Genomic DNA, 22959 nt, shown 5'->3' with positions numbered 1-22959 from the left:
TTTAAAATTTCAAAAATCCTTTACAGGATTCAGCTTTTCTATTAATAGGATTTTAAAGTTAAAAAAATTATACAATATTGCAGTTGAAGTAGACTGAAGAATTTTTACACATACTTTATTAGTGCTTTAGAAATTGGGCTGTTTAGGAAGCCTACACTAATTGTTTTTCTTCAGCTCATTGCAGCATCTATAATCAATTCAGCAAGAAGACGCTTAGCCAATGCTTTGAAAGATCTCTACATAATATTGCCATGTCATTCTGCTGGTTGGGATTATGTTACTTGCTGCATGATTGCTACTCATTTTTTGCCAGTATAATCAATAAAAGTGACACTGAAAGAAATCTGATCTTCCTTTTCTGCAGGCCAGCTTTGGGTGGTCTCCTTACATCATCTTTTCGGCAGCACCAGGAGTCCTTGGCAGCAGAAAGAGAAAGACGGCGTCAGGAGAGAGAAGAAAGGTTGCAAAGGATAGAACGTGAAGAAAGAAACAAATTCAAGTAGGACTCAGATTTGCTCTCAGTCTCTTGCTTTAATGTGTGATAGATTGATCGATCATTGAGACATTCAACTGCAAAATAACTGAATTATTTAATAGTTTGTCTCTTTAGATACTTTTCTTGATCTAACTATCTTAAAAACTGATAGATTAAACACATTATGAATTTTGGCATTTAATAAAGAATCTATTTTTTTAAAGGTAGCCAATAACACTGCCTGAGTATGTACAGAGGCTCAGTTTTATAATTGTATTAGATAATATTCTCACCAAATTACAAACTCAGTGAGACACAGGATTTGAAGGTGAAACAGTGAGACAAATGTATCAAGAAGGGAGGAAGGGACAGCACTGAAACGTCTTTTTGCTTTTAAGTTATGCAAAGTAAAAATGTCTTGCTGTATGATAGTGGTTTTTAACTACTTTTTCCTGCGTTTCTGAACGTGTGTCTCTTCCTCCTGGAATCAACAACTGACAGAAGGTAATGACCAAAATAACTGTTCAAACCTTGGCCAGATGAATGTCACAGCTGAATGTGGAACTTTGCATTTTCACATCTGAGAAAATGCTGTGTGATGTGGGATCCCAGGGTGTGCTGCCTGAAGGCAGTGAGACAAGCCCACTCAAACTCTTCAGTCTATGCCTAGAAATCCCAGCAGAGACATTAACAAAGACTGCAGTGGGCCAAGGATAGATATGGAATCTATACCTGAAATTGTGTGCCTTCAGTCTGAAGAGTGTACACTAAGAAATCAATTTGTTTCCTCATAGACAGGAATGAAAAGCAAACCTATTTTTAGTATTTAAAAGACATAATGTAATAACTTAAAGAATGGTAATATAAATGTTTTGTAGATTTAGAATTGGTAGTTACAGAAAAGATGGCACAGGGTTTCATGTTAGCTTGTTTATTAGTATGCAGGATTGTTTTCACTGTAATCATCCCTTTAGTAAAAAGTGGAAACAGGCTGTGATTCTGTGAATTTGGAAAGAGGAGTAACTTAGGAGTGGTTGATTGATATTCTCCTGGCTCCAGAAGATAGCTAGTTTAGAAGGAAATGAGAGGCAGAGGGAAGGTGGAAGAGCACCATAATAGGATCTTTGGCAGCCAGCAGCTGCCCAAGTCCTCCTGAAACAGAAACAAAAAGGTTGCAGTCTTCCAGCCTCTTCCAAAAACTCTCCCTCTAAGTGGTATCATCAGGCTGCAGCAGGCTGCCATGGACAGCCAACATGATCTTTCAGAAAGGAAACTCCCAGACCAAAAAAGCCAACAGGGCATTTGGCAGATTGACCTGTTTGAATAACAGATCTGCACATTTCAGTAGAGGTTGGCTACCCTGGTTGTTCTGTCACTGAAAGACGTTTCTTAAAATCAGAAAAAAAAAAATCAAAATATTCATTTTCATCCCTTTATTTCAGAGTCAGAAACCGATTAACTAAATGCCATAATTATGCTACATATTTAAGATTATTTTTCAGTAATGCTCAGTGTTTTCATCTTTTGGATTTGAGTTTTGTGATCACCCAAAAGTTATAACTTTTGTTTGAGCAGAGGGTCTCCAAAGCCACCAGACTTCATAAACAGACAGCATCCCACAGTTGATTAAACAGTCTGGCAGGAGGAAGACAAAGTCACAGCAAGCAGTTATGGGCAGTTTCATAAGAGTTCCTGGGATTTCATTATCATATCATCAGTCTGGCTAGAAACCCAGTCTCTGAAGATGTATTTTTGATTAAAAATAGCACTTGCAATTCAGTCTTTAAACTCGTGAGCTGTACTGGATTTACCATCATGACTCATTTGTTATCTCATTCTTTCCAACTCTGCCTCAAGAACATTGCACTAGATTCTGGCACCATTATTGACAAATTGAGGATAATTTAAAGGAAGGCATCACCAATTGTGAAAGAGCTGGAGGATTAGGAGAGGGGCTACAATGCTTCATAAGCTATTTCTAACTAAAGGAATGCTTTGCAGAATGAACATTTTTCTCAGTAGAAGCACTATTGTACCCACTGCATATGTAGAACAATATGTCCTAAAATAAAGTGGTTATTTTTCAGCTATAGGGAAGAGTGAAAGTTGTCAGAGGTGAAAGAGTAATGTTAAAATTTGCCTGCTGCAGATTTCCTGGAAAACTTTTAAAATATTGTGAAAGTATAATCAGTTCTGAATTCATAGCCTGTGGAGATGGCCTGAAGCAGTAACGTGTGTTCCCTGTTAAAGGACTTTTGAGGAGCACTTGCACCCAGATGTTTGATAGCTATTGGTATAATAGATCATAGATAATTCATTTAATGACACAATATAAAGGGGAAAAAAAGGAGTTATTAATAAAAGGAGTAGTTCTGTAAATTTTTCTGATACTCACAGCTTACACTGTGAAAGAATCTAGCAGATAAGGTGAAGATCACATCAGTTTTGTCTACGAGATTTGACCAGATATTAAAAATATATTGTAAGGAAGCATCTTGCTGTAATAGTGAGACAGGGTGGACATTTTCTGAGTTCTGCTGTGCTCCGAGTTAAATTTGCATCCATGTTTGTGGATGTGGCAGGCCTGTCTGAAATCACAGTACTCAAGCATCCAGCAAACTTGAATTGGCAAGAGTTAAATATATGGGTTACTTGAGGAGCTGTGGGAATGGCAGCTGACATAAAAGGAGTTTTGTATCTAAAACTCTGGGTGAAAAATAAGGAAGTGAAAGGTTGTTACCTGTCCAGTGATGCTGCACACACCCTCTTGGAATGCAGAATTGTCCTTCTTAATAAAGCCAGTCCCCTGTCCTGTTTCCAGACGTGGCAACTAAAATTCACTAAGGAAAGGTTCCTTGGAAAGAAGGCCAGTAGGTTTGCTCACTGCCTCAGGTCACAGCCAGGAGCTGCAGTCACTGTCTTGGGGCATTTTGAGATGGAGAAAATGAGGGATGGTTTTATAGCCACTCATGTTCCTGCTCCCTATTGATAAGTGCAGTTCATTGAATCTCATTTCAGATACCAGATTTCAAAGCATGCTTCCAGTTTTTCACTTTTTGCAGGTTTTTTAGAATTACTTTTAATAACCTTCCAAACTACATATTTGGTGGTGTATGTTTGGACAAGTGTACACTCTTCAGCAATTTTTGGAAAAACAGTTTTTTTGATAGCAGCATTCATTGTCTCCAGTCAGTTTGTGCGTACCACTCTTGGTTTCTCCTACTGTACTTATATTTCTATTACTTACCTTTTTCTTCTGGTTTCTGCTGCAATTTACTGTAATTTTCTTTCTAGCCGTGATTATTTAGACAAAAGAGAAGAACTAAGGCAAGCAAGAGAAGAGAGGTTTGTATGTCATGCATCCATCCTTCCCTATCCTTCTCTCTGGTTGTTTGCACTTCCTATATTCCTTGCTGTGAAGCTGTCGTATGTTTACATTTTTAACTCTGCTTGCACAAAACACTTTTATTCCAAAAGACTTCTATAAGAAAGAAGTTGTTAAAGAGCAGAATGAAGTCCAGCTGTAAGCACAGCAATAAATGGAGAGCAATGAGAATGCTTAAGAATGATTGATGATCCTTTATCTATTTGTGTGGGAAATAAGCTTACCCCATTTGCCTCAGAAACTTGTCCAAATTTAGTAGAATTATAAATTGAATAAGCCTGTCTCTTTCACCCAGTGGGTCCCAAGCTTTCTGAAGGGTCAGAAAAGGCAAGTGAGGATAAAGGAAGTTGGGGTCACAAGCATTGCAAAACTGCAGTAACAAGCTGATGGAAATGGGGAAATGGTTCTGACCCACTCTCGGCATATTTTTATCTTTCAGAGCCAAGTTTTCTTTACCGATCTCTTTAAGCATCAGCAAGTAAATTACAAAGCCTTAGCAGTGTTTATCACTGGGGCATTGTTTCAGTTTTATTTAAATAGCATATTTGAAGGGACAGAGGGTTTGGGTTTTATTTTTCTTTTTTTTTTTTTTTTTTTTTTAATTCAATGAACAAGTTTAGAAACTCTGGGCTAGGCTGGGAGGTATGTGCTTATAAAAGCATATTTTTCAGGGAATGCTCAACTAAGGGCTTTTGTCTTTCAGTAGCTTCATCTCTACCCCTGCTAGTAATTGCATCCTGGAGGGAGTGCTTGTTTTTACCTGGAAAATATGCAAGTTACTGTACAAATAGATGAAAAATCATCCAGAGTGCTTCAGTTCTGCTTTTATGATCCTCTAGAGATTACTCTCTGGAGATACTTTTGGATTGTCAAGAATTGGAGTTACATTATCAAAATAATAGAGCAGCCATCTCAGAAATCATTGTGTTGCTATGATTTTACTTGTTTTTTTGTGTGGTTGCTTTTGTGTTTTGGGTTATTTTTTTCACAAACTCATCATACAGGGCACAGTTTGTTTCTGCAGACTGAAGTTTTATCTGTTGAGCTACTATTAAAAAATTATTTTAACACCTCTAAGAGTAAGAAAAGGTGGATGGGCTTTCCATTGTGCTTCCAGTCCCAAAATAATTACAAATAGTTTAAAGCATTTTCTGAAATGAAATGCATCTGAGCACATGAGCATTATCATTGAGCTGAGTAAAACCTTTCTTCAGTGAGCATGCTCATCTGCAAGTTTTGAAACAAATTAGAAGTGAGTTCTTCAGAACTTTCAAATTGTAAAGGAGAATGCCAACTTGAGTATTTTTGGGGAAGTGTTCACCATCACTGCTGCACAATCTGAGACTATTTCACTCTTCATTAGTAATGTTTTGTTATCCTTAGGGCTCTTTTGAACTGAGATATCAAACTATCAGTTCCTACTCATAAAGAGGAAAGACATGTTTGCTTTGACAGCAGATAAATATTGGAGAAAACTTCTGCAAATGAATTCTTGCACCAGTAGCCCATTACGCTGGCATTCTGTAACTACTTTTTTATAGACACTTTGTACAAATGAAGTTTTATTTCCTATAGGAAATTGCATGATAACTTGTTTTAGTAGAGCTCATAGACTGTAAGGAAATCCTATAGTCAAGATGCCTAAAATCCTAGTTAAAAACTCATTTGAATGTTTCCTCCATATCAGTTCTTGCTGTTCAATGATTTGAGGCCTTTTCCCTTTGCTTGGCTGGGTGTTTTCCAGTGGTAGTTAAAGAATAAAACCAGGAAAGGTGAGCTCCCAAGCCCTCTGGTGTAAGGTAGAGTTCAAATGCTCTCCACCCCCATGACTTTGTTGGTACATTAACATTTTAAGTTGCCCTCAGGGCATTACTCAGATTCCTTGAGAACTCAAAATGATTATTTCATCGACTTGAAGATGGTAAATCCCGTGTTATGTTCATGAGGAATACCAAATGGATAGCCACAGCCTTTTGGCTCGTTGTCTATAGAGAAGAGTCAGCATAGCTGAGATGATCTCTGCAGGTTCCCATGATTTAAAAGAATATGGCAGCATATGCAGGGGCAATTTGTCAATCTTGTAGTGGAGGTATGGTAGCTCATCCTTTCAACCCCTTCAGTTTTGGTCTACGTGACCTTGCATATCTGCTGCTGGCATTTATTCAATATGAAGATATTTGTCAGAAACAAAAAATAACCTAAAAAATGTCATTTATCAAGTAAGAAGCATTAATAACTGATTCTTGAAAATTTTTTTTTTATTTCTCAGTTATACCTATTTATTAAGTTTCCCATTTGATAACGAGTTCTGCTGATGTGCTGCCATTGGAGTTGTTGTTCTGGTTCCTTTTTTTGTTTCAGTATAATAATCAGATACATTTTGAAAAGTCACCTCTTGATGATAGTCTCTGCTTTGCTGGTTGGCGGTGCAGCACGCAGCTACAGAAAATGTTAAAGCATCTGAAAAAGAGCTGAGGACAATAAAACATTGTAGCTCCCCACATCATATAAGGATCCATCCAGATCTTTGTTGTAGCCTGTTGGCAAACTGCAAAACCCCCTTGGCAGCAGCCAGCTGGGCTGTACCTGTTAGTGCCAAGTGATCAATTTGAATGGCTCTTTCTGTGTCTGGAGTCCCATCTGCTCTGCTTGTGAGGAGGTGGAAGGCACTGTACCTAAGTGACCAACATTCAAAGAAAGAGTGGCTTCATGAGCTGTAGCAAAACATCATGCTGATGCTAGAGAAATGCTTTCCCCTCTATTGAAAAGGCAAGATTCAGTCTCGAGAATTGGCTTCATGTTAGAACTGTAAACAGTTCCTATTTTATAACCATGCAAGTATGTAGCTTGTTATATTTTCATCCAGAGTCTGTAGGGGTTCTTTTTCTTGCAGAATTTGTTCAAAGCCTGTGCATACCTCTGGAGGAATAAAAGAAAATGAGTTTGTTCTTCATTATTGCTGTTTGCAGTAAGGCAAATTGCCTCTGAAAGCACAAGGGCTGCTCTTCAAAGACACATTTCTGTCCCCTATATGAATGTTTGCAAATGTGCATGTGTGCGTGGCTACCATATGTACTAAACATGTTTGTTGCCACATATGGCTGACTTCTTTACCCTGCCTGCTTTTAGTGCACCCTCTTACGCTAATTTGGGCTGTCAGTGATGCAGAAGGGGGGAGGAGAGGTGTTCAATGTTATGAAGTGTTTACAACAGTGTGTTATAGGGAATGACCAGAGTGTTTCAGGGACGTAAGAAGTAGTCCTGATTAACCTGTTTAACAGCTCACTTGTGGATAAGGCAAACAGTCTAAAGCCCGATCCAGCTGTATTCATGAATTTATTCCTTAGCAAATAATGGTGGATAAAATTAGCAGACATCTGGAACAGGCACATATTTAAAAGTTATTTTGGTCGAAATGTATAAAGCATACTATGAAGAATATGATTGGTAGCTGGTCTTAATAAACAGTTAGTGAGTTCTGCCTGCCTAAAATGCAAAACAGATGTATCTTTGTTCTTTTAAAGTGACTTTGATGAATAAACTACATGTGACGTCAGGTACAAGCTATTGGATGTCTGAGTCCGGCAGAGAAATTTTTCAGAATAAAAAAAAAAAAACTTTCCATTGTAAGCTCTGGAGAGAACAAAGTGAATTCCAGTGCATTGCTCTCAGAGCAAATAGAAGCAGGTTCAGAATCTTTAGATAGTCAATTCAGACATTTATTATTGGTGTTATTTTCAGGAAGATCTGTTTTTGTCTGCTGCATTTTCCTCTCCTTACAGGAAGTCTCAGATTTTGGCAATTTACACCAGTATTAAGGGGATCTGGGTTTGGAGGGGTTTTTTTTCTTCTTTTTTTTTTTCCTCTCCCATTTTAGTTTTGGGAGAGGGAGGGCTGAGAGGAGGAGGAGGTGAAGGAGGAGGGTGAAAAGGAGGACAGACAAATGCTTCCAAAAAGGAGGACTGTGCAGTCAAAATACTATAGCTGAAGGTTCTTTAACTATGCTTTTTAACTATGGTTTTTACTTTTGTATTGTAATGAGCAGTTTAACATTTTTCAGGGCAGGATTCTTTGCTTTAGTGTGCACTTTTTGGCAGATTGAGCAAGCAGGCAGTTCAGTGCTGTACTCCTTGTGTCAGGAAGTCAGCTCATTCTCTGCAGGTGTTTCATCCATAAACAAGCATAAGCCACAGGCTTCTTTTTCTTTACGGAAACCCTCTGGAATTTAACTTTCAGATACAAATACTTGGAGAAGTTGGCAGCAGAGGAGTATGAGAAGGAGCTGAAGAGTCGGAGTGTCAGCCGAGGCAGAAGTGAGCTGTCCTTGAACCTGAGATCTCCTTCAGCTCCATCCTCACCTGTACCCAAGTGCATCAGCCCAGCATCCATAGAGTCCCAGGAAGAGCTGAAGACCCCTTCCATCCCGTGTGGAACTCCTCAGCCCTCAGAAGGTAAGTGAAAAGGAGGGTAGGGGAAACAATGCTGGGTTTATCAGTTTCTCTTGGGATGGTGATTTTTGATGCATGAGTGCAAGAATACAATCTATAAGGTGCCAGAGTAAAGGGTCCTACACTGTTCCATCCTGTCTTCCTAAATTGCCTCTTTTTTTGCATTGATTTGGATATCATGTAATCTGTTCAATAACCGGATACGTTGGAAATTGTTGCTATGATTCATACTATCATTTTCTGTTGCTTTTCAAATGGAATAATTAGAAAATAGAGAATACAGAGGGTCTTAATTTTAGTGTCATGTTCCTTATATATGAGGAGTTACTGAATACTAGACAAACAGTATTCCTGCCAACAGATTTTGCGTATGTGGATTCTCTGAAAGAAATGCAACAGATGAATGCCAAGATTATAATAACCTTCCAGCCAAGCACAGGCTGAATGTGACCAACTGAAAAGTTCTTGAATTGAAGGCAGGGGGAGTGTGTTGATTATTTTTAATATCAAGAAAAAACTCTTAAAATTGTAGAACAAGTCATAAAGGACTTTAAAGAGACTACAGACAATTAGTAAAAAGGAAAGTATAACTAGGGCTTGCATGGTTGGTTTGCTGTCATATAATTTATTGGTGTACAGAGCAATGCTTTTTGTGTGTGTTTGTATGTCATTCTGCCACTTGCATCATGTACCTCTCCTTCAGTCCTCAAGACAACACATGCCATACAGATTTATATTTGCACCACATGATGTTGCATTAACATTGGGAGCTAGAATGCATGTTGAGGGCAAATTATCGCCATCACTCATTTTTATTTTATTTGATTTCCTGCTACATGGTATTGGTGATTAATGCATTTGTAACTTGCACTGCTTGGTTTTATGGAGTGTTATGGCTGGTAGCATGCTATAAAGCAAGGCAATTTAAGAAAAACGTTACAAATACTGAATGCTGCATATGTTTGTCCTCACAGTACTAAGTAGGTGAAGTTTATTTTATTTAGTTTTATATATTTTCCCAATTATATTCCCCAGTTTTCTTGTTTGGGACCTTAAGAGTCTCAGTGGAATCATTTGAACTTAGAAACCACAGATATTTTCCTCCAATACTGATAGTCAGAAATATCCAAATACCCGTTTTGTTTAGTGCTATATTGCTTTTAGAACAAATAAGCTGGATTTTTCCACCATTAGAATTTCAGAGCTGGGTAGGGAGCAAGCATCTCTTGTGATGATTATTTTAACATATTTCTCCTGGAAGCATTAAAAAAAATTGCAGCATGAAATGGAGCAGCACAAACCATTTGGAGAATACATTTAGAGCAGGTGTACAGGGCAGCTTCAGACAGCCAGAATATGGCAAAGCTATCAACATGTGGGTAGACAGGACATCTCTACTAAAACTCCTAGCAATATAGTAGGCATTGGAGGGCAGCACCTGGAAGCCTGGCAAATGGACCACAAGGAGAGAATATGTGGATGGGGCAGAGTAGCCTTCCAGCCAAGGGCAGCTGCAGGCAGATAGCCAGGATAGAGCCTAAACAGAGACCTGAAATCTGCATACTTCAGTGGGATCTGGGCATGGGGAATGACTGTTTTTTCAGACCTACCAAGAGTATTGGAAAGATCATAGGTAGTCACGAGCATGTGGGTAGGACACACCATCTGGAAGTGCCCATATTATTGGATATCTGCCAGCAGGGGACAGGCTTAATGTAGGCACTGTGCCATGGTCTCTATACTGTTACTTGACTTCCTTATGCTCCATACGGAATTAAAATCTCAATTTTACTGGTTTTAGGAAGGGTTATGAATCCCACTTAATAGGTAGAGAAAATGAAGCATTAACTTGCTTAAGTCAGTTGTAAGAAAAGCTGAAACAGAGCCATGGACACAACTCAGATTACTTGCACCCCAAGCAGGTGCTTTTACTATGGGGTTCACGATCTTCCCAAGCAGGAATGAAACTGCAGAAGGAAAACAGTTCCTTGGTTCTGTGCATATGATGCTCTAAAGACTCTGCAAGAATGGTGTTAACAGATGTGTGATATTCATCTGCAGAATTCAGAACCTGAGGTCAAAGGCAAAGAGTGTTCATCTACTAGCAAAACAATAAGGGATTTTTGAAGTCAGATTTATTTTATTCCTTTTGTGCTGGAATATCCTTTGGCCAATACAGTATCTACTGGTATTAAGAAGGAAACAGATTCTGTCTGTGGAACTTTGTCTCACACTGTGAAATGTGTCAGTACCTTTACCCAACATAAAAATCTGGACTTACTGAGCTGCAGTGTTTTCTCATATAAAACAATTGGTTCCACTGAAGTAATCAAGTCTTGTAGGACTTACTCTTGTAAAACTTGTGTTATGGCATTCAGAGGAAATGAAGGCAGTCCTGTAACTGCAAAAAGGAACTTAATTTTTTTTTCAGAGCAGTTATTTACTCTTTTGTAATTTGATTGGAGAATATTTTGTGAAGTGCAAGTATGCAGTAAAGGAGGAGCAACAATAACTGAGCCATCTCTGAAGTCAATCCACAAAGGAATTTCAGGTGAACCCTTCTTTAAAAGAAGCAGGTTTTTTAGCACTTAAGAATGTAAGCAGGCCAACCCAAGTGCACATGGTGGACAGTAGGAGACCTTCTGAGCATAGTGGTGGTTAAGCAGGGTTCAAATGCTGCCCAAAGCATGGCTGATAAGAGCACCTCAGCAGATGGGGAAGCACCAGAGCATGAGCCTGCTATGAGGCCAATGCAGCCCCAGTTGCAGAGCCAAAGGAACCATAATACAGAAAGTCTGAGGAGGAACGGGGGTTGCAGGACAAAAAATTATCATTTCTGACTGCACAAAGAAAGAGCCAATTCAGTCTGCACCTGTTCTTACCAACAAAAAGAATGGGAGGAAAATATTGGAGTGGGAGTGGGGAGACATGAAGAGTCCCTGCAGAATTCAGAGGAAGAGGAGTCCTGTGCTGGAGTAGCTGAAGGGAGATAACAGCCAAGACTTTAGGCAATGCCTGAAGAATTGAACCAAGAGGTCTTGGGCAGACATAGACATTTTCACACTTACTGTAGACACCCACCATATCTATCTCACACCTCCAAGTGGAAGGCAGAGAAAATAGATAGGGATGTGGTTGGCTAATCAATTAGCCTGACAGATGTGAGCCCAGAGGGATATTTCTTCTCTCTGAGGGCTTACAGGACTGGAGGGTTGAGTTCTTATCAGCAGGATACAGCATCTTGTGTCTGCTTCAAAGTTGATTTATAGCTGAGTATTAAAGGAAATGTCCATATCCTTCTACCACATTATAAGTTCTTAGGCTTGCTTTTCAGAAGGGATCAGCTTATAAAGGTATCATGCTTCTTAACATCTCAGACACACCTTCTTTGCTGTTGATGCTTTTTGATTTGACCAGGCTCGCTTCCTGAGTCTTTGCAGTCTCCACAAGCAAGAAGTCTGAAGACAGGGGACAGAGCCTGGTCTGTTATTTATTTCTCTTGCCATCTGTGAGGTTGCCACTTAGTGTTTTGTCTGATATGAAAATGGACCCAGTAGGTGTGGGACTGAAAATTTGAGCTCATTTCAAATAGGCCACTACCAAGCATTCACTGAGAATTGTATTTTTTAACATCTTCAGAAGTTCTCACTAACATCAATACAGTGGATTACATGATGGAAATGCCAGTGATAGACACATGTCTAGCTTTCTGGCTTTGTTCTCTTGATAGTGTTTCCTGACAGATTTGATTTTTGTACTGTTTCTTAAGGAAAGTGCTGCTGGACTTAGCTCACTATTCTCAAGTGATTTTGGCTATAGGTGGATTGTTTGATATTATCCCTAGAGAGAGACACAGAGGCTGTCAAAATGAGTGTCAACATATCCTTGTTTTGTTCTAGTACTTGGATTTTGTTATTTCTGGAACTCAAAAGAGCAGACTATGTCAGTATAGTGCTCTTTACTCTTTGTTATGTATTAGATTTTTCTAAGTTGCTGCGTATTTCTGGTATGTGTGGAAAATTTCTTGTCAGAAGAATATCTGGAATTCTTTTGAACATTCAAATTTTCTCAAGCATTTCTTACATCTCCCCTTTTTTCTATTGAATCTTCAGTGTGGCTTCATGATTACAAAGTTGCAATAAGCTTTAGGAGTCCTGGCCATGTTTTAATCAGCTTCTTTCTCCATCTGAGCTGTTGGAGTCGGCTTTTCTGGTTATTGGATGACAGTTGGTTTGTTCTTTGGGTTTTTTTAGAGATAAATATCTAAAATTTATATGAAATTATGATTATTCATGGATGAATTGGTGACATTTATATATATGGACCATTGAACCATGGCAAGCTGAGAATCTTTCTTGCTGAAGTACCGCATTAGTTCCAGGAACTCCTGAAGAATTCCTTAGCTTTCATCTCAGTCATATTCAAATCTTGGCTTGACTTTAATATGTTCTCATTCTATACCTACACACTGACAGCTGTGGTGAGAAACACATCACTAGGATTTGCAGCGTCTGCCAACTTCTTGACAGCCCTCTGTAATTTTGACTCTCTCCTAGGCAGTGTCCAGCATACAGTCATAGGTAAGGTACATTTACAGAAATGAGGCATGAGCAGAGGTGCTTGCATATCTAGCATTAGACTTTTAGGTGCTCTCAATGGAGAGAATGTGATCTTCATTATTTTGGCTTATATTTACTTAGGATATATCTACTTACCTGCTCACTAGAGAACTGAAATATTTGGATTGCATTCCAGTATTTCAGTGTGATTTTTTTTTTCCTTCAAAGGTTCATGTTGTACCTGAAGAAATTCTCATTGTATTTTGTGTAATCCAAAGACAATGAGAAGTCCAGAAGACTCTTTTGCAATATTGTAATGAAAAATAGTTAACAGAGGGACGAAACAAGTATGGCTTGGTCATTAGAGTTCAGTCACCCACAAGATCTAGTACAGAGGGAATTCAGGAAGTATGCAGAGCTAACATGCATGTCCTTTTTTGCCACACTTTGCATGGCCGTTTCAGGTTTCAGAGAACTGTGAGCTTCTTGATGTGGATATGTGTAGACACTCTTCAGTTTCTTTGCAGCATGTAGAGAATATTTGCATGTGAAAATCTGCTGTTACTGCTAAAAACCCTAAAGGTGAATGAATTCTTTTTACTGGGAAAGCAGGGAAGAAGAAACCAAGTGTACTATCAACAGTGTTTGCTGTGTGCCAACTGATAAAAAAGCTCATTGTGTGCCATATGACAACCAACTGGAAACTAAATATGTGCCATATGCCAGGCAGTTGGAAACTTTGCTTAATTTTGATGTGGCTATTCTGAAGTAAATGTGCATGAAGCAACATATGTTTTTTGTCAGCCAAATGTGTGACAGTGCCATTTCGAGACTGTGCCATTCAAGTGTGTTATTAAAACTAATATTTGTATTTTTTTTGTTGAAGTGTTCCTCATCAGGTGAAAAAAGAACTCTTCCAGAACCCAAAGAAAATTCAACCAAAAGCCACAATCACCCTCCTTTTTGTTTGGTTGTTTTGTTTTGTTTTTTTTTTTAAATCTCTTCTTTCCTGGCTCTGTCTAGGCACTGAGTTGTCAATGCTCAGGTGAGATGCTCATTTTCTGCTGGTTCGTTCAAATCCTTGTGCGAGTCCAACACTGCAGCTGTGGAAGTATGTATAAAAACAGTGGGCTGGCTCCAGACAGCCAGTGAGGGGCCCTGCCAGGCCACTCTCACGTGCAATGCTGTCGTCGCACAACATCCATCAGTCTGTTGCTCCTAACGTTCCTAAGCACGCCGTGGGCTTGCGTTTTATTTTCTTTCCATAAAGCACTTGTACAACTCTCACGTCGCTCTCGTTTTGAGGCGTGAACCTGAGATGGCTCTGTTGTTAAGTGAATCTCTTTCTCCCATTGTTCTCTCCACCAGTGAGTGCCAGTGAACCCGAACCAGAGACAGAGACAGAACCAGAACCAGAGCAGGAGGCTGAGGCTGAGGCCAAGCAGGGAACGGAGACACCCAAGGAAATAGAGGCTGCAGAGGTGGGACCAGAGAGTGAGGTGGAGCAAGGACCAGAGAGAGAGCCAGAAGAAAGTGCAATACTCAGTGAAAAGGAGAGGCAGAATGAGGAAGTGAATGAAAAAGACAACTGTTCCGCATCCAGTATATCCTCAGCGAGCAGCACTTTAGAGAGGGAAGAGAGAGAGGACAAGTTAACCAGTGACAATGAAACTGGTAAAGTGAAGCTTTTTCAATAATGAAGGGTTTCTGGTGGAAAAAAAAAGTATTAAATTAGCAGCTCTGATATTGCATTAATTAGCTAACAAACCCTTTGCACCTATCTAAGACTTTCTTCACCATGGCCAAGCCTTGTCTACTTTCTGCTTGGACATCCAGACTTTATTTGGGTTACTATGTTTGAGGGACAGTAGGGCCTTGATGAAATGAAGTTTCATTTGATTTGAGACCATTTTCTTCCCCTAAGATGAATATATTAACTACTGAATCAGCATGTGCAGAGACCTGGATCTCGAGCTCCTGGAGAATTTATTTGGGTTTTCTGTACATAAGTCAGTGAGACATAGGGCTGTGCTGGCACGATTCATCATGAAGTTCCAGATACCTTTTCTCATCATTTTAGTGGAAAAGGAAGAGCAGTAAGGGCTGAAATGTTTGTTCCTTCCGTTCAGTATTTCTGTCTTGGACAAACTTCAGACAGCAGAGGGAGATACATAGGAGCTGCTGAAGATAGGTCTGGGCTGTGGCCATCTTTAGCTCATGTGGAGGAGGGACATGAAATACACCTTGTCTGGAAAAGACCAGTTTCATGGTGCTGAGGGATTCTAATCAAATAGGCCACCAGGTACCAGCCTGGAAGGGCTCAGCCTGGGAAACACCTTAAGTACCAAGTTTCTGCCCAGAGAGATAATGATAACCAGAGTGTGTCTTTCAGCCCGGGCAGGGAGGGAATAAAAGGCAGATTTTGACTTTGTTGATTACTCTTTTCCCTTTTTTATAGGGAGGTAAAGAAATGTAATGTAATTAGGGCATTTGATTCCCAAGCTTTCTTTGGTCTGAACCATGGAATGCATTGTCCTATATTTTCTAAATTCTAGATAAGAAAATGAGATGTGCTTCACAGTGTGAAATAGTCCTGCTCTGTCCTGAAAGAAGAGGGATAGCTCTGAATCCCAATGATTACCTCATAGACATAACCTGTCAGATTGAATTGTTCAAGTTTAAATCTGTCACTTTTTTTCTGGAAAGCATTACATGAATTTTATCCTAAATTTTAGAGCTAATTTCTTTTCAGTCAGCACCAAAATTGAGTTACCTAGAATGCTGTTGTACTCATAAAGAATGTAGATGGATATATCTGTACAAAAGGCTGGGGAGGCATCACAGATGAAAGATGTTGCTACACTGGGGTTTAGTCCAAGATAGGCCAAGTGCAAAAAAGAACAGTTACAAGTCTTTTCTCATTACCTTGTCTGCTACCAACCTGTTACAACTCTAATTTAAAGTCCTTATGTACTTTTGTTAAAAGCTAAGAAATGTAGTCTTACTAAAATCAACATCTTAAAATTGTCCTACACTGCCAGTAGACCAAAGATTTATCTGGTAGTGCTGTATAGGAGGACTCATGTAGTGAGTTGCTTGCTCTCTAGTAGGTGAGGAGTTCTGGAAAGCAAACAAGCACTTCCTCTGGCAGTTTTGACATTCCCAAGAAGCATTTTGCTATTTATGAGATGGCCCGTTGGTTCTGCCCAGGTGCATTGAGGACAAAGGCTTGCCCTTGGTGCAAGCTTCTTCATTAGCCATCCTGCCAAATTTGGCTTCCAACAAGTCTTGTTTCTCCAATGGTATTTCAAAGCTTTACCTGTGGAGAGGAGAGCAAAAGAGGCAACCAAGGTAGCAAGAGTTTTCACAGATATAATCTTTGATCAGCTTGGACAGTTGGCGGTGGAATTGGGGAATGCAAATTAGAGATTTTGTCTGGGCAAATTCAGATGGGTAGTTTTGCAAAGGGATTGAACACTGGAGGATCCCATCTGGTGAAACTGAGAAGGGGTAGATCGTGTGGGGTTTGTGGGATGGATCTTGGGAGCCATCTTGAACATCTTTGAAGGAAAGGCTTGGAGTAGGGGGAAATTCTCTGCGAGGGCACAGCTGGGTAGAATCTATAGCGTGGGGAAGGAGTTGTCTAGTGATGTTGTCTAATGAAGCTACTTCAGAGAAAAAGCAACTACCTCAGGTGGACAAGTATTGATAAGAAAGCAATCCCATGGATCAAGTCTGAGGAAAAATGAGCAGATAATGGAAGCAGTCAGTCCGCCAGCAGGAAAGTAGGTCGTATCCATTTCTGAAAAAAAAGTCTTTATTTTGTCTGGGGTTAAACCTCTGGACTGATTTTAAAACATGGCTTAGAGCTTGATCGAAATAGAGGCAGGAGTTACTGCTGTCTATATACTTTGTGCTGCCAGGCCCTACATTTTAATGCAGTGTTGTTTTAAGGGAGGGGAAGCTGGGAGCTGTGGGGCCCTGGATGTAGATCTCACCAAGAAGACACCTTCTCAGAGCACAGGACTAGATGCTGTGGTAAGAAAGCAACTCCATTGACAGAGAAAGCTGTAAAAGATACTTAAAACTCCAAGTTATTGAAAACGGTGGGAACATAAGTGAAAAAACTAAGATAAAATGGGAGTTCAAGAAAAATGGCAACCTACAGGTATAAAAGAAAATCTTTAACCACAAGGACCCCCAAAAAAGGCTAGCAATCAAAGTAAAATGATGAAATAAAAGAAGCAGAGTTTATGAAAAATGTGTAAGGACTATAGGGAGCAGAAGGAATTCCATACAGGAAATACAGTAAGTGTGAAGAATTATCATTGCTGCATGTTTAATCACTTCATCTGATGCCCACTGGAAAAAGGAGCACCGTATTTATTAGACACATTATCCACATTGGTTAGTAGTATTAAATTCAGGGAAATGGAGTCACAGAGACGCTTACATCATATATTTTTCAAGTTTGACCACTACAATTTGTTATTTGTGGTGCTGTCTTAGACATGGTATTTTGCTTATTATTGGTGAGAAAAGCAGTAGTCAGAAAGATGAAGCTTCATTACAGTGAAACGTTAAATGATTGTAATGTGGGAAGGCCAATAGTCTTTCAACACTGACATATAACAGGGAGGTTAACAGTGGTTGATGAGCAGCTTATTCAAAATTATTTTATAAAGGTTCTCGTATCATAAACAACTTTTAGACTCTTGCTTATGCTTACACTCTTTGCCTGGAGAATTGTCCTGAGAGCTATGTCCTGGGTATGCAGCCTGCTTTGGAATTCCAATAATCTGTGTTGTGAAGATGGCCCAGGTACCCAGCCAGGGGGTTCTGAGGGTCTGAAAGTTGCTCTTCCCTAGCCAGCAGGGTGGGAGGAGGAGAAGTAAACAGCCACAGGTCAGCCTTGGTATCAGGCAAGGAAGACCTCTTTCATATGATAATATTTCCCTGAGGTTGTTCTAGTACGCGGCCAGGTGAAGAGAATGATGATAACCTGTTTTGTGTCATTGTCATGATATTTAAGCCCCATTCTGAAATACCAAAGGTTACAAGAATTTATGCACTGTATAAAATGAGCTGAGGTTGTAAGTCCAAACTAAAACCTGACAGATTTCAGGAGAAACCTGAACATTCAAATCCTGAAAGTTATATAGTCCCTACCAAACTACATGTTATTCTCTAGCCCCCCTCCTTTTTTGAGAATTGTTCAGAACCCATCCAGATCAGGCCATCAGGCCATATCAGCGCTGTATCTTATTTCAAAATTTTCACAGTAACTTTTAATTAAACTGTTTCACAGCAACTGGTTAATTAAACTGTTTCCCTAGTTTAAGAGTAGTTGTACATGCATCCCTCACGTGGGTTTTTTTTTTGAAGAGTGTTCTTGGTGCTCTGACTTCCTTCCCTTGACTCTTCCCATCTCTGTGTGTGTGATTGCAGGTCCATGGTCACAGACCATCCAGGATGCTGGTGTGAATGAGCAGTGCAGTAACATCCTCAACAACAAGAGGTTTATGCTGGACATGTTGTATGCGCATAACAAAAAGCCCGAAGATGAAGAGGAGAAGGAGCTGGAGGCGAAGGAGGAAAAGAAGGAGACGGAGGAAAGCGAGGAGTCACTCACTAGCCTAGCCAGCAGGATCTCTATTCTCCAGGCCACAAAGCAGGCCAAAGATGAAAGTGTCAAAAAGATGGAGATTGGAAATCTGGACAACCAAGGCAGTGTGAAAGCCTTTGCAGAAAAATTTAACAGTGGTGAGCTGGCTAAGGGGACAGCAGTGCCTGAAGATGAAATCAGTGAGCAGGTCCCCGAGAAAACACCAGCACAGACAAAGAAGGAATCTGATTACATCTGGGATCAGCTCATGGCTAATCCTCGAGAACTTAAAATCAAGGACATGGATTTTACAGACTTGGGGGAGGAGGATGATGTAGATGTGTTGGACATGGATATGGGTCCTGGGGACTCCCTTGCTCCCCCTCCTCCACCTCCACCTTCTTTTCTGGGTTTGCCTCCTCCACCACCTCCCCCCTTGTTTGGATGTCCGCCTCCACCACCGCCCTCTGCTAATTTATTGGCTCCTCCTCCACTGTTCAGCACTCCTCAGGGTTTAGGGTCACCCCAGGTTTCTAGGGGTCAGCCAGCATTTATAAAGAAGAAGAAAACCATCCGTCTGTTTTGGAATGAGGTACGGCCATTTGAGTGGCAGTGTAAAAACAACAAACGCTGCAGAGAATTCCTGTGGTCGAAACTGGAACCCATTAAGGTAGACACTTCCAAACTGGAGCATCTCTTTGAGTCTAAATCCAAAGAACTGCCTGTCACAAAGGTACAGCTTGTATTCAGTTTGCTATTTTTCTGCTATTGTATTGGTATTCATTCTGAATAAGATCTAGGTGATTTATGTTGTTTATATCAAACCAGTGGAAATTACTGGATGCTTTTTTAGCTTGGCCTATGACGGAAAATATTCCATGGCCTGACACTAGAGATGGGCCTGAGGTGGTGTATGTGCCAAGTTGCCCTCCTGTCTCAGGTTTGCCAGTTGTGGGATATCACTCCATGTGGCAAATACCAACAAATTCTACATTAGATTGTCCATAGCTGAGTGCCAAACTAGATACCGGAATCTGAAATATTTTCTGTTGCATTCGTAAAGAGGTCGCAGCGTGGTGATTCATATTTGTGTATTTGACAGTTCTTCACTTGGTAATATTTTCCTAATCATCGTGTGGAAAGGTTAGAATATCAGACTGGATCTGCTGCAAAGAGTCTGCGCATGTGCTTTGTTCTGAAGGATGGAATTATCAGCTGGACCATGTTTACAGCTGAACTCTGCAGGGGTGTTGGGTTTTCGTTTTATACTGGTGAACAGGCCTATTTAAAATCTTTAATTTATACAGTGTGGCAAATTTAAGATAGAAGCTGGCACAGGAAATACCTCCGTAGCTAGGATTCCCTCTTCCTTAGTACTGTTATAAAATAAACTCACAAAGGCTCATGACATGGCTGTTTAACATTACAATCAACAACAAAAGGAAGCTTTTTATAGTTACACTTAAGAGGAACTTGAAGTAGCATTAAAAAAGTTATTAGCCCGAACATTTGTTTTTCATGGTTACATAAACTCTTTTTCTTCTAAGCAGCATAATTGGTATCAGGGAAACAATATTTTTTTCCAATTAAAATGATAGTAAAAAATGTCCATCTCTCTTAAAATAAATGAATGGCTTGTGTGCTTTTTCTGTATGCCTATATGCGTTATAGTAATATAAAAACAGTCAGCACATTGAATATTTTACTTTAGCTAGAGAAAATTGTTACATCTATTATGTATTATAGATATTGTTGTTTGCTCCTGCTCTGGGGAATCTGGATGTTTCACAGTAAAGGTTCTCTGTGTCACTTGTCCAGTTTATTAACTCAAAATTTTCTAATAGTCATTCTTGATCATCTTGACAAAGTGGAAACATTGGAATTTCTGTAATCAAGCCCCCAAGTACCTAGCAAGCAACAGGTACATAAGAGATGGCTCATGTAGATCCTGCCATCACTGCTCTTAGCTGAATTTTTTTGTAACACATATGCATGGAAATCTGAAACGTATGATGTAGCACCTTTAAAACCACGTTCAGCTGATTGTTCATCTGGCCAATGCCGAGATTAATTTCTCTCTCTAATTCTTTTTCTGCTGAGGAAGGAATGCTGGTGACACCGTGGCGTGCTACTCCTCATCTCTCTCCCCGTAAATACAAATCTGACACAGATGGTTCATAGATGGAAGAAATGAGAGCATTTTCTTAGATCCATAAAATATTTAATTCCTTGAATTGAATGTGGAATGATAACATATTTGCCATTTCCAAAATTTAGCTTTGTGCTAAGTGCCAGCATTGTAATGGAGCACTCTGGCTGATTCCTTATTTTTTATTCTCACATGAAATTTTGATAAAATTTTAGGTTCTTGGAGTTATGACTTGTTTACTTTTCCAGTCCATCATCGTGCATGTTCCCAAACTACCCTCGGCCATTTTCCCTCCCTCACACTTGCTTCTCAAACCTGCCTGATGCTTTGGCAGAGCTTTTGGCTTCTGGCTGGAAGATGAGTGAGCAGGTTTCTTTCAAATTAATGCAAGTCTGAGGAATGATTTAGGTGCTTTCCCCTTGGCGACCGATAACTGCTCTCTGCATGAGACATTGTACTTTTGGCTCTCTTTCCACTCTGTCCCATAACACAGACATAGAAGTATCATTGTCTCATTGCAGAGAAGACAGTGGGGACTGTGGAGTACCAAAATAGAGCTCTGCGCAGGCTTTTGAAACTCCTGCCTGGTTTTTGTGAACACCAGCAAATCTTCCAGAGCAGGAGATGGTCCTTAGATCAAGTGAGAGTGGGAATAATTAAGCAGACCACCAAATCCGTAAAAGACTTGAGGTTTGGTACAAAGATTACACTCAAATTAGGATAGCTCTCGATTTTTCCAGACTGCTTGGTTTATTTCCAGAGAGCACATTCCCCGTTGTGTCTAGTTTCTCCTGTCCAATGGCTGCAATCCAAAACAGGTTTATGCTATAATATCCTAAAGTCTGACTCACAGCTCAGTTGGTTCAGCTGAAAAAAGAGAGTGCAGAGCAACAAATCAGAAGTCAAATCTCTAGATTTCATATTAAGAGATGGAAGTAGGTGCATAGAAAAGGAACAGTCCAGAAGGATGAGAGAAAAAGCAAAGTCAGGGTGCATAAAGGGGGGGCTTGGCTCTATCTTCTGCTTATGCTCTCTCATACAGCTGTAACCAATTTTACTCCAGTTTCTAATCCTTCACTGTGATTTCCACAACACACAGCTATAAACAGCTACTTCCTGGCCCATGAGAAGTTTTTCATTAAACACAATAGACTGTAATAAAATAAAGTGGATTTAAAAGTGTAGGATATAATACAGGATTTTGGGGGATGGGACTGCGAGAGGCGATTCTTGATTTTAGGAAAATTTATGCCACACTGAGAAACTTGCACATTTATATTGTTTAGCGGAGCACCTTTAGTTGCAGATGGTTTATTTTTTTAGAATAGAGGACCCTGCATTATATTTGCCAATGTAAGGAGTTATCAGGTATCCCCTCCAAACCAGTATAGTATTTCCTTCCTTCTCACTCCACTGAACAAAGCAGATATTTTGGCAAAGTACTTCAAAGTGTTTACTTTTCTGTGAAGAGAAGTAAAAACATGCAGACACTCCTCAATCAAATGCTGTTGTTCAGCCCTTTTACCATCCACTTGGTTTTGCATGAAAGTATTATTTTGCTGATTCATGTATACCCTGTGGGATATACTGATCCATCATGTGCCCACAGACATAAAAATTAGTAGGAGAGAAAAAGGAAGGAATCTGTTTTCATGTACACATGCTTAGACACATATTCCTTTTGAAAGGATTTGTTGCAATTTCAGTGAATGCCAAGACAGGCCATAAATGTGGACCAGAATTTCTGAAAAAGATTGCATAAGATATTCTGGAAAAAGTCAGTGTCACCCTATCGATTCCATTTTACATCTCTTGTATTAAATCCTTGCTAATTGAGATAGAAATAAAATAAAATTTAAAAAAAAAATTAAAAAGCCATCTCACTATTAAGGTAGATTTTTCTGCACTACTGATGCAGACTTTTACAATTTTAAAGGCAGAAGATATTTCTGAATTGATACTCATAATACATTGCAAAGTCTTTGTCTTCCAAAGATTATACTACCTGGTATATTTGTATTTTGTACTTACTTTGTAATTATACATAATAATATGGTATATATAATATTGAGAAGTTCAGGGATTACACTTCATACTGACACATTAAAATATAAAATCAAGTGCACTACTTCACTGTTCCCTCAAGCATTTTAACTCACTCTCTGTTATTGAATTTATAAAGCATAGATTGAAGTCACCAAATATTGTAGTAGAAATTAGTAGTTGTAGCTTATTTTAACAGTCAGACACTTCTACCTGTGCAATTTCACTGCAGACAAAAAGCAATTCTTTTCCTAGTGGTAAGGTAATAAAGTTCATAGTCGTAAAATCTTTCTCT

The 22959-nt window shown here is 39.5% G+C and overlaps 1 protein-coding gene across 5 annotated transcripts in view; it reads left to right on the top strand.

Moving 5' to 3' along the window:
• FHOD3 (formin homology 2 domain containing 3) overlaps positions 1-22959 on the top strand; it is a 373180-nt gene that overhangs the window by 291520 nt on the left and 58701 nt on the right. For 3 of the 5 annotated variants that reach the window (XM_059856895.1, XM_059856904.1, XM_059856877.1), the window contains 5 exons: positions 365-499; positions 3770-3820; positions 8097-8311; positions 14236-14541; positions 18316-19205. In XM_059856895.1, the coding sequence (XP_059712878.1) occupies positions 365-499; positions 3770-3820; positions 8097-8311; positions 14236-14541; positions 18316-19205 (1597 nt within the window). The remainder of the gene's footprint in view (positions 1-364; positions 500-3769; positions 3821-8096; positions 8312-14235; positions 14542-18315; positions 19206-22959) is intronic. The other 2 variants (XM_059856914.1, XM_059856886.1) reach the window with 2 other exon arrangements.

This window comes from Haemorhous mexicanus, chromosome 1, assembly GCF_027477595.1.
Source record: "Haemorhous mexicanus isolate bHaeMex1 chromosome 1, bHaeMex1.pri, whole genome shotgun sequence".
Lineage (NCBI taxonomy): Eukaryota > Metazoa > Chordata > Aves > Passeriformes > Fringillidae > Haemorhous > Haemorhous mexicanus.
This window is presented reverse-complemented; position numbering and strand designations above follow the sequence as displayed.